The following is an 11,817-nucleotide window of genomic DNA, read 5'->3' on the forward strand; positions in this document are numbered from 1 at the left end:
AAGGTATATTTGAATATCAAGTATGAGTTGAATTTAAGTGTTTGCATACATTTTGAAAATTGAGCTGTATTTGCTGTCATCAGTCATTTATTGATGTGCAAGTCTCTTTGTTTTTTCGGTCTCTTGAATCAGAAGGAGCAGTTGAGGTTATTACTCAGCACCAAAGAAAGAGATGAAGGGACTCGAGGCCTGGAGACTGTCAAGGTCCAGCTCCGGAGTACTTTGGTCAGTGACTTTATACTTAATCTGAATTCTACTTTGAGCTCTTAATCCTTCAGGAAACAATGCAGAGAATAATGTTTATATTTACTATTTATTCATAGATTTGATATTTAGTGCTTCTCAAGATGTAAATTACATTTCGATTGTCCTGAGAATTCAAGTTCACACACACACACACACAGTATATATTCATATACATTATTAGATATACATAGCTGTAACTATTGTAGTCTAAAACAACAGGCCTGCAATAAACATCAAACACATGAAGGTTATATTGTTCAGTTTTTGTTGGGAATGTTTCAGAGAGGTGTCGATTCAACTTTATGGTTCATTTGGAGGTTGTGGTGCTTTTGACTACCTGTATGGAGTTGTACTGACATGCTTTATATTATTTTGTCCACCCCATTTATATAAATAAAATGAGCTGACAGTTGAATCAAACCTCTCAGAAACAGTTTAAACAAAACTGAACATTATGACCTTTATAAAGTGAGGATTTATCGCAGGACTGTCTGATGTTTTGGACTCCACTAGTTTAATCTAACTGCAAGTAATAAATTAACACATGTAGTGAACACAGCCATTGCAGCACGTTCTTAAAATAAACTGTTAAAGCAATATATATAGTAATGATTTATTTTAAGTCTAAAAAGTCTTTGTAATGTGTATATGTATGTATGTATTCACAGGGGGACTACTCTGGGCAGTCTGTTATCAAAGGTAAGTCTCCTTCCGTTTCTTGACTCATAAACATTTGATAGCACTGTTTCAATTTTCACCTGCAGAGTATGAGGAGGTTTGAATGTTATGTTTGTCTTGCAGGTAAAGAAAACATTTTGGTCAAACAAGCGCAAAGCCTGGACTCTGGTCAGGTAAGTTTTCATCAGTCCAACAGTTTCACATGACTTGCAGATATATTATACAGCTATTCAGTTGCTGATTGGTTTTCTTTCTTTCTGCAGTAAAGAGAGAATTATAAATTAGAAGTCTGTACTGAAAGATTAAAAATGAAACAAAGGAAACAAAGCTGAAGAACCTTTTTGTGACTGTATTATAAAGCAATGAAAGGATATTTTGTACTCTCAAAGTGCCTTTCTTTCCATAAAATGACCACTACTAATAATTTCATATATTTTCCCTCTTTCTGTGAAGATGCACCAGAACCCTGCCATGGCGCGTTCACTCTCCAGACCTTCAGAGAGGAGTCCGCCTGCTGTAGGCTGGGACGTCTCTGGAGAACAGGATGCACTCCGATATGAACTTGAGGCGGTCAAGAGAAGACAACAGGCAGCGGTGGAAGAGACGGCAAGGCTTCAGTCCGCGCTGAACCGCAAAAACAGAGAGTGCCAAGAGCTGGTTCAAAGCCGAGACACCATCCAGAAACAGGCTGATCAGCAGGTTCAAGAACTGGAGGACGCCTTGGGCGACGTCCAGAAGAGGATGCTGGATTCTGAGTGTAAAGTCAAACAGCTACAAGCCCATGTAGTCGCTGTGAAGGAACACTTAGGAGGCCAGGCATCAGAAGAACTGCGCGCCCAACTCCAGGATATCAAGGCCAAGTATGAAGGTGCTTCAGCCGAAGTGTGTCGCGTTCGTAACCGCCTCAAACAGAGTGAGAAGGCCTTGGAGGAGTACAAGAAAAGCGAGAATCAGCTAGCAGGAGAAGCAGAAAAGCTAAATCAAGAACTGGGAGCTCTGACTGCGGAAAGAGATGAACTAGCAGAGACCCTTTTGGAAATGGAAGTCCAGCTGAAGGAGACCCAGCCTAAATATGGCAACACAGTACCAGCTGAGAAGTTCGACAACATGAAAAACCTGCTGAGCAACGCAGTCGACGAGAAGGAACGACAGATCGCTGAGCTGAGGGAAGACTATGATCGTGTGCTGGAGGAGGTAGCAGAGCTCCATCGAAAATTGGACAGTCCGTCATCCCAGGGAGGATCAGGGGCGATGTCTGCTGAGGAGCAACAGAGGATACGGGCAGCTCTTGAAGACCAGAATGCTTCATTGAAGAGGAAACTAGTTGATGTGACTACCAGAAGCCAGTCTCTAATTAAGGAGGTTGAGGAGAGTGAGGAGGAGAGAGATATACTACGAGAGCAGCTGGATGAGCTCAACAGCAGGATTGAGAACGACTTCATACCAATGAAGGCACATGATGAGGCTCGGAGAAACATGGTTACCGCTTTGGAAGAGCTGGAGGACAAACTGGTGGAGGCCAGTGAACGTTATGGAAAAGCAGAGGCACAAGTCCAGCAGCTTCAAGCCGAGAGACCTACGCTGCAGGAGACTATCAACAGCCTCCGAAGCGCCAGCGAGAAACAGCTGAGTGAAATGGACACTCTGAGATCGCAGAACGCCGACCTGATGAAGAAACTTGAACTTTTGCAGAGCAGATGTGAAGACAGAGATAAAGAGTGCGTACAGCTGAGCACGCAGAGCCAGACTCTGAAACAGAGCTTGGAGGGAGAGTATGTTCCTAGACAGCAGCACGTGCAAGTGAAGATGGAGTTGAGTTCGACCTTAGAGAGTGTTAAAGCCGAGATGTTAAAGTTGGAAACCAAGGGAAAAGAAAGTGCGGAAGAACTGAAGAATGTGAAAGAAGCAAACGATAAGTTGAAAGAAAAGTTGGAAAAAGTCCTGTTGGAGATGAAAAAAGACTATATGAGCGTTAAAGACCACAAAGCTATCGCGGACAGGTTGAATGCTGCTGTGGTCGAGGCAGAGAATAGAGCAAACGAAGTGTCAGTGATGTATGCGGCGGCTCAGGAGGAAACAGTGAAGCTTACCCAAGAACTGGAGGCGCAAAAGAAAGAACTGGATACAATACAAGAGGCTATTCAGTCCAAGTTCATCCCACTGACAGCAGCTGAGGAAAAAGAGCACTCTCACAGTGTCCAGGTGAAGGAGCTCACAGTCAAGCTGTTGGAAATGGAAGAGAAGTATAACAAAGAAAGGTCTGCAGGAGAGAGCAACAAACAGGAGAAAGAGAAACTAAAGGTTGAGATTGAGTCAGTTCAACAGAGACTGGACTCTGCGGTGATTACCAGTGAAAAGCACAAAAATGTGGAGGAAACGTTCAAGGGTAAATTAGAGGAACTGACTCAGAAGTTGGTCAAGTTAGAGCAGCAACATGAAGAGTTAACACTTCAGAAAGCCAATCTTCAAGAACAGAACGCCCTGATCAACGCTCAGAACCAGAATCTGCAAGAGCGTCTAAAATCCGAGTTGACTCGGATAGCAACATACGACACGGAGCTTAAAGCCCTCAATGATGCCATGCAGCAAGCCCGGGCTGACTGCAAGAAAGCAAGAGAGGCTCAGCAGGAGGAGGCCCAGAGGGTTTGTGCCTTACAAAAAGAAGTTCAGGAACGCCACGGGGATCAGGCGTCTCTGCTGCAACAACAGGCAAAGGCCACGGAAGCCCTAGAGGCTGAGGTCGCTAAGCTTCGAATGGCTCTCCGTGAAGAGGAGGAGAACAACGCTCAGAGGGCTGAAGACGTTTCTGCCCTGCAATCCGAGCTCCTTCAGGCCACACAGGCGCTCGAGAAGATTCGCTACAAGGAAGACCAAATGAACCAGCTGAAGAAGGAGAAGCAGCAGCTGGAGGAGGAGACTGCCGATCTGAGCAACAAGCTACTGAACTTAGCAGAAGAGAATGAAGAGGCCCAGCAGGAGGCAACACAAGCAAGGGAGGCTGAGAGAAGGGCCCACTCAGAGATGGAGGCTGTCCAGGAGAAGGGACGTTCCATCGAGAGAGAGATTAGAGAGCTGAAAGAGAGATACGACGAGTCACTCAGCACCATCCATGATCTTCAGAGGAGGATTCAGACATCCGCTCAGCAGACCGAAGCCAAAGACAAAAAGGTAGTAAAATGTTTTCAACTCTGCTGACGGTCAACGTTTTACTATTGAAACTCCTTTTTTTTTTAAGACCAATATTTTTCTTAATCATTTTCAAATTGCTTTGTTGTTGCCAAAAAAAAAAACAAAGAAAGAACAACAACAAACATCACAATGAGCTTCAGATAAGAGAAAAGAAAAGAGAAAAAAAATCATGATTATAATAATAAAATATAATTTCTCTGTTTTTAAAAAGGGTTCCTTGAGTTATGGACAGTTATTGAAACTGCTTTTGGTGCAGTCTGTGTTTGACTATATCTACGTGTAACTACTATGGATTTTTATTATTTTGAAAATGTAAAATATAAAACAATAGTAACAAACAAAATAAACAGTACACATATAGAAAATTCTCATGAACAACATAAATAAATCACAAGATAAATACACATCCGAAGATCTGGTTCTACCACTTTTCCATAACATGAATTAAATTGTATTTATCAAATATACAACTCAAAATGTGATATTCCTCCATTGAAAAGTATTTATGTGTATGTTTTGACTCTACGTTTAAGAAAAAAACCTGCTTTGTGTACATGTAGATTTGTGAATCTGATTTAATTCGTTTTTAGGGATGTTATGTGGTTGATAGTGTTGAAAACAATGTATGAACATTAATGTGTGTGTGTCTGTGTGTGTGTATGTGTCTCAGATCACAGAGTTGCTGACGGATGTTGAGCGATTGAAGCAGGCACTGAATGGTCTGTCCCAGCTGGCATACACAAGCAACGCGCCGCATAAGAGACAGACGCAGCACATGGACACACTTCACTCCCAGATCAAGAGCCTACAGCAACAGCTGGCTGTGAGTGGACACACAGACAATCTTGTCAACGTGTGAATATTCTGCTTAATATTTCATTTACTGCACAACCTTTTTGTCATTCACTGACTGAATAATCTCATGATCCATGTGTTATGTTTTAAGTGTTTTGTTGTTTTGGCTCATCAGTGAAGCCGCTCCGAATGTAATTATTTTACATTTGAAGCTTCATAGTTTCAGCAAGGACACGTGTTCAAGCTTCCATTAGCTCAGTTAATGGTTAGTCTAATAAATAAACAAAATAAACTCGCAAAATGTCAAGAAAGAACCTATTCTTACACCTATTTTCCTTATTTACCACACCAACCAACCAACCTTCTTCATTATATTGGTCAAATAAAATGACAAAAAACCTTAGCCAAGCATTTTAATGTTTTATAAATTTATAAATTCATAACTCAATATATCTGCATAAATCTGCAATCATCATCATTTTTCTGTGTTTTATACACACACACACACACACACAGGGTAGAAAAGCAAGGAATAGAGATGCATTCATGTACTGAACAGCTGAATACAATAAATACATTAATAAGGAGACGAAAGGAAAAAAAACACAAGTTATTCTCTCCATTTCTGAAATTTCCTGTAATGTAATGTAATTTCCTTGAATGTTGATTTAAAATAAAAATGTCGATGTTCTGAAGAAAGCTTCGGCACAGCCCTACCCTCCAATCATATAGAAAATGCTTTCAGTGACTGATTTATAACAGTGATTGCACCGTGTAAACCTCCTTTATTTGAGGAGTAGAGGTGAAAATAGTTTCCAGCAAACATGATGACTCATAGCTACAAGAAAACAACAACTGGGTGCTGTTCTTATCCTCACATTTAGGTGTAGCTGGATGACGTGGAAGAATAATTCAGCGACAGTTTGAAACAATAACAAAGTTGTGTCTTTCTCTTCTGCTCCATCAGGATGCTGAGAGGCAACACAGGGAGGTGGTTTCAATTTATCGAACTCATCTTCTCAGTGCAGCACAGGTGAGTTCCTCATTAATCTCTGTTGAAGGTGATCACAAAAACTAGTGATCAGATTGGAGAGTTCATTAGCCAATCTTTTAACGTATATATGTTTTAGGGGAAATAAATCATTATTTTAATCATAGCACTTAATTGCATAAAAGGAAGACACCTTTAACATGCACTGCGTCTATCCTTGGTCATTCCCAGCAAGTCTTTTTTATGCGTTTGACAACTAAACTTGTTCTAAAAACCTCCAGTTTTATTAGCTAGTCATAACTTTCTGCCATGAATATGGACATAGAAAGTAAGTGGGAGAACATGTAGTCAACATTACGGAGGGGCGAAACAGATCACTGAAGGCTTGTATGACACGTGTGGCAGAATACGTCAAAACAATGAACGATCACGTCATTGAAAACACTGAATAGTTTGTCGAAAACACGGAAAAGATGTTTATGAAATCACGTCTGTTTTATTAAATCATGGTTTTGTTTTTCGTCAAATACGAAAGCAACAGATGCTCGATATGTTTACACCACAAATGTGTGAAATATATTATATATTTAATATTGAAAACAAAGGGGTCAGCACATACTCAATAGAAATGGAGTTACTTCCAGGGAACTACTACATATCCCTGGAAGATTCAGAACGTAGACATGTAACATGTTTTGAAATTATGTTATGTCATGTTCCAACTTAGTGACGTTACATTCACTAGTTAGGTTTAGTTATTTTACCTTGATGTGAGCATAAAGCTGTGGATGATTGTCCCGAAGATGTTGAAGCATATTCAAAGTGTTGGATCCTTTGCAGTCACTTTTGAAGGCACGCTTTGCCTATAATAGTCATTATGTGGATATCCGAAATGCTCCCTTGCTGCTGATTTAGGGCGCTTTTTTAGTGGATACAGTGTTTGAATGTCAGTTCCCCTCTGACATTTTTACAGCTTTTCCTCTCAACGTTTCAAGTGAGCAGCAAGACTCTCACACACACACTAAACAAACTGGCACACACACTTGTTACGTGACTGACGAGAGGAGATTTCATCGCACACAGAGACAACGTGACTCTGGAAATGCATTCCAGGAATCAGGACACAGTAGATATCATAGCTTCTACAATTTCATCATGTGACCTTGGTTTATCTGTGGGAGCAGGCTGCAAATACATTTATCCAATCAAGAAATAGTGAGCCCAAATAATGTACAAATATGAAGGTGTAAGTGCACAGTAACTGTCAGGAGCTGAAGTGCAGAATGAGTCACTGACAGCTGAGCTTGCTTTGTAAAATACTGTACAAACAGAATAACTGAAGCTCATTACTGACTGTGTTTCTGTCGTAGGGCCACATGGATGAGGACGTCCAGGCCGCCTTACTACAGATCATCCGCATGAGACAGGAGTTTGTGTGTTAAAGCTTCCTCTGACAAAACAAAATGCTGACTCAAATTCACCATTCTCTCATCTCCCTCTGCTGAATCCCCCTGCTGTGGCCCCTGTGGGTGCCTGGTGTGTGTGTGTGTGCGTGTGTGTGTGTGTGTGTGTGTGTGTGTCATTCGGCAAAAACAGGCTTTTTTTTGTAGTATGGCTGCACTCTGGTTCCCAAAAATCAAAATCTGTGTTGTGAGTAAAAGTGAAAAATGATAATAATTTTAGATACAGCTGTGTTATTTTTAACTTCAGTAGAAAACTCAATTTACTTAAAAATCTATATCAGACTTAACGATCCTCTTGCATGCAGGAGCGTTTTTCCCCTTTCTTTACAGTACAGTTTGTAGAAATACAACTTCAAACGTATCTGTCCAATCTGTTATAAGTGATGCAAATCTGTGCATTTTCGCAGCTTTAACTCATAATCTTCAGTGATGCTGGAGTTATCTGGTCCCTCTCATATATAGATTACTCACTCTTGAAATGCTCAGCTGAAATGTAAAATGGACGTGAACACAAAGACCACTTTTCACATTCCCACCTGACAGTCAGCTCTCATCCAGGTTGTTTTCCTGTTTAACAGCAAGGTTATTTTAGAGTCTGAGGGACAATATTCAAAGTGGACCTTTCTTAAAGAGTAGGTTTACAGTGTTACAAGTCCGAACACTGAAAGGGGTTTTGCTTGCTGTAATTGTTTCTCCTGCTCATTTTGGACACAACGGGGTTTTCACACCTGCGCTATTAATCCGGTTAAATGGTTTGTTTTCCCCCTCAGTGTGAAGATACATACACACATTCTCATATTGAGGGAGTTATTGGTCGCCGTATTCTGACTGGCAGTGAAAAGATCTTCTTTACATGATTATAATAAGAGATGGCAGCTCTGTTCAAAATGCCTTTAAAAGTTTAACCAGAGAGATAATATGAGGCCTCAGCACTATGAATCAGTCTGCAAGTGGGTTTCTTTCAAGTTGAATGTCTTTGCAGTGTGAAAAACCTCTTTGACTGTATTTCCCTAAACAGTGTTTCTATGCTGAGCTGCAGGGACATCGCTACAAACACAAAAAAAAACAAAGAGTCCAAAATTTCTCAAGAAACAAAAAAAGTGTTTTGTTTTTTTTCCCGGCCACGTGCACTAGCATGCACGTGCGGCTGGAACGTCTATCACAACAAACAACAGATAAGCTCAGATTACAGAGGGAGAGACTTCTGCTCAGGACTATCACTCCACTGGATCTTTACAAAGAAAATAGTTGTTCGCTGACATATTAATGCTCTGAATGTCGAGTGCGACGCCTTTAACTTTGGAAGTTATCCACATGGTTTGACCAATTCTGGCTGCACATTTTTTCAATGTAATTTTACACCGAGAGGATTTTGTCCTTCATCTCTTGCAGTGAAACAGCATTATCAGGGGCTAACTTTGCGGCCGGTATGGACAGAAGTGGATTATTCTGACACCACATGAATGCATCATAAATGCCTCTCGCAAAGTTAACGAAAGTGAAAAACAATACGCGTATCCTCCCCATGGTTCAGATGCAGTAGGTTTTTTTTCTGTAATTCTGCTGCCAGACAAACAAACAAACATAACCTACTTGACAATGGTAATTACAATCCCTTTAATTTTTAAGGAAGACTTTAAAAGAATGTGAACCTCTCCTTTAACCTTGTACATGTCACCTACTTTCTCTAGACAGTTGAGTCTCTTTTTACTCATTCTATGAATAATCCAAAGACCTGCAGAGGCTAAAAAAAAAATCATCCAAACGCAAAACTACTTGCCATTTTGGTATATGGTGGATAGTAGTGTGACTGATTTGCCAGTCATGTCACTCACACCGTCTGGTTACACAAGTTTGGACATGGTTTGTGCTGGATTTGAGTCATGGAGGTGGTGGAGTGGAGATCTCTTGCTGTGTCCTACAGTTTGCAGTGGCACGTCGTCCTTTTGTTGAAACCAGTGTCCTCTAGTGGAGAGACTTGGCAGGCCAAGTTGATAGAAATTGTAATAATCAGTGTGGCCCAGGGGTAGGCAGCTGTTGTTTTTGGAAGCTGTAATATCTGCAACACTTGGAAAATGTATTATAAATCTCCCAGATAGTGTGACATGTGAATGTAACACTAAATAGACAGAGCTTTATATCTGTTGCTCTGCATTACCACATTTAAACCAAACTTTTTAAAGATATCCAATGTCCCGGCTGAAGCTTGACTTCGTATAAATCCCGATTCCCGCAGCAGTGAACTCTCCCAGAACGAGGGCTGCGTACCCCTGAGCCAGCTCTTTGTGACTCTTGATGGTGTCGTGTAGTGGTGTTGTGATTGTTGAGCGAGTCTCTTATGCCTTTACACTGATATATTTTTCATAGCTTTGTACTACTTTAATTACTTTACTACAGTGTGACAATTCTGATATTCAGCAGGTCTGGAAGTAGAACGGCACAAAACACGTTCAGGGTAACATTTACTGCGGGACGCCATGTGATAAGAATAGAACAGATATCTATTTATGTGGCTGACAATTATTTGAGACACTCTCATCTTCACTTTTCAGCAAACATACTTTACCAAGTAGAATTTGTCGCTCTCTGTTTTTTATATTTTGGCCAAAAATTCTGTTTACACCAACAGACTAGTTTAGAAAATAGCTCTTGCATTTTGTTATGCAAATGTTAGGAATTAACACTTACTATCTTCCCTCTACCGTAACTTAGACTATAAATTGAATCCAGTAAAATATAATGTAAACCAATCTGTTTAAATTGGTTGCTGCCTTTGACAATAATATTTGTGTTTGTGAATCTGTAATACAAAATCAATAAAAGTGCCTAACATAGAAAACTGCATTTTTGTTCAGTGTCTTTTGTCAATTGCTTCTGTACTTCTGCGCCATCAGCAGGCTAAAGTTTGCACTTGTTGCTGTTAAATATATGAACATCTGCTCTGATTGTTGCCATTCATGATCCCCAGAAGATTTAATGACTTTGTAGATCCATTGACTTTTCATGTAGTGCCACCATCTGGTCAAACTTTCAATTTGTTCAGTAGTTTGGTTCATGACCTCGACAGCTTCAGCTGTGCTGTGTTTAGTGCCGATTAGCAAATATTAGCATGTTAGCACACTAAACCATAATGGTGAACTTCATTCTGCTTAACTTTAGCATCATCACTCTCAGTATGGTCGCTCCACAGTGTTTAAGTACTCCTTCACAATTTTCCTACAAATGAGGAAGCTGCAGTTTCAGGACCGTATTTCTACAATCGTAGCTGATGATCAAAACTGGCATACTGCCGACCGTCAAAACTTAATGCTTTAGTAGATAATATATATATTTATTTTTAAATCTGTCATATTTTATATTTTAGTGTTATGTTGAGCTGTAAATTGAGAAAGTTTGTGACCAAGTCGAGCGGAAACTAAGCACCGGCTGAGGAAACTTTCTCATTTTACAGCTAAACCTTAGAATAAAATATTTATGAAAACACGAAATGTGAGAAACAGGCAATTCAGCGACAGAATATTGATTCATATTTGATCAGAGCTGCCTAGTTTCAGTTTGATGGTGTTCACAAGCAGTCATTGACACCCCCTTTAGGAGCAGCAGGTGGAGGCAGAGGCTGTGCTGTCAAGATGTGGTGACAATTCCAGAAAATATGACCAAGACATATTTTTTATAAAAGTTACCCACTTCAGTTTTGAGTTAGCAGCTAGCAAGCTATGAAGGGTGAAAGCTAGGGTTCGCTTAAAAGACAGGGTTTGGGTTACGGGAGCTACATTTTAGCATCCACCTGAAAGACTGGGATCCCTTTTGAATGTGGTCCTGAAACTGCAGCTTCTTCTCTATTTCAAGAACATGCCACTCCACAGAGCTGCTAACAGCTGCTATGTATCCCAAAGTGTTGCTGCTGTTGTAGTGCAAAGTAGGAAATGGTTTGAATATTAAATATCTATAAATAAATCTATAAAATCCAAAATATACACCGTGTCAAAAACTTAGAGGTTTACAGTGAGGTTCAGTCTTGGTAGGTTACATATAGATATGTATGAGAAGTGGCATATATTTATGTTACAATGTCAAATCTGAAGTACAGTTAAGTGTGTATGTTTAATTTCAAATCTTCAGTGACTATGTACATAATATTGCACACCATGCCACTATTATATCCTGCAAATCAGAGATGCCCATCCATCATCTGCAACCGCTTGTCCCTGTCGGGGTCGCGGGGGGGCTTGGGCCGATCCCAGCTGACATTGGGCGTGAGGCGGGGTACACCCTGTACAGCACGGCAGTCTATCACAGGGCACACAAGTCTAAATGATTTAAATTCACAAGAGACAGACCACGACTAAAGAAAGTCAGGCTTGTTAGATGAAGTCCTATGTTTCAAGTTTCTGTCAAACCCAAAACATTTTTGTTCATTTTGCATGAGATGTCTGTTGTTTTTGTCCTTTCCAA

At 40.4% G+C, this 11,817-nt stretch overlaps 1 protein-coding gene across 2 annotated transcripts in view; it reads left to right on the forward strand.

Moving 5' to 3' along the window:
• The window catches only part of uacab (uveal autoantigen with coiled-coil domains and ankyrin repeats b), a 43,027-nt gene extending 32,836 nt beyond the window's left edge, over window positions 1-10,191 (forward strand). For both annotated transcript variants that reach the window (XM_083913213.1, XM_083913214.1), the window contains exons 13-19: window positions 133-225; window positions 915-945; window positions 1,048-1,097; window positions 1,378-4,092; window positions 4,784-4,936; window positions 5,876-5,941; window positions 7,270-10,191. In XM_083913213.1, coding sequence (XP_083769339.1) covers window positions 133-225; window positions 915-945; window positions 1,048-1,097; window positions 1,378-4,092; window positions 4,784-4,936; window positions 5,876-5,941; window positions 7,270-7,341 — 3,180 coding nt within the window. In that variant the 3' untranslated portion in view covers window positions 7,342-10,191. The remainder of the gene's footprint in view (window positions 1-132; window positions 226-914; window positions 946-1,047; window positions 1,098-1,377; window positions 4,093-4,783; window positions 4,937-5,875; window positions 5,942-7,269) is intronic.
• Window positions 10,192-11,817: the final 1,626 nt, after the last annotated feature.

The sequence above is a fragment of the Echiichthys vipera genome (assembly GCF_963691815.1).
Source record: "Echiichthys vipera genome assembly, chromosome: 1".
Taxonomy (NCBI): domain Eukaryota; kingdom Metazoa; phylum Chordata; class Actinopteri; order Perciformes; family Trachinidae; genus Echiichthys; species Echiichthys vipera.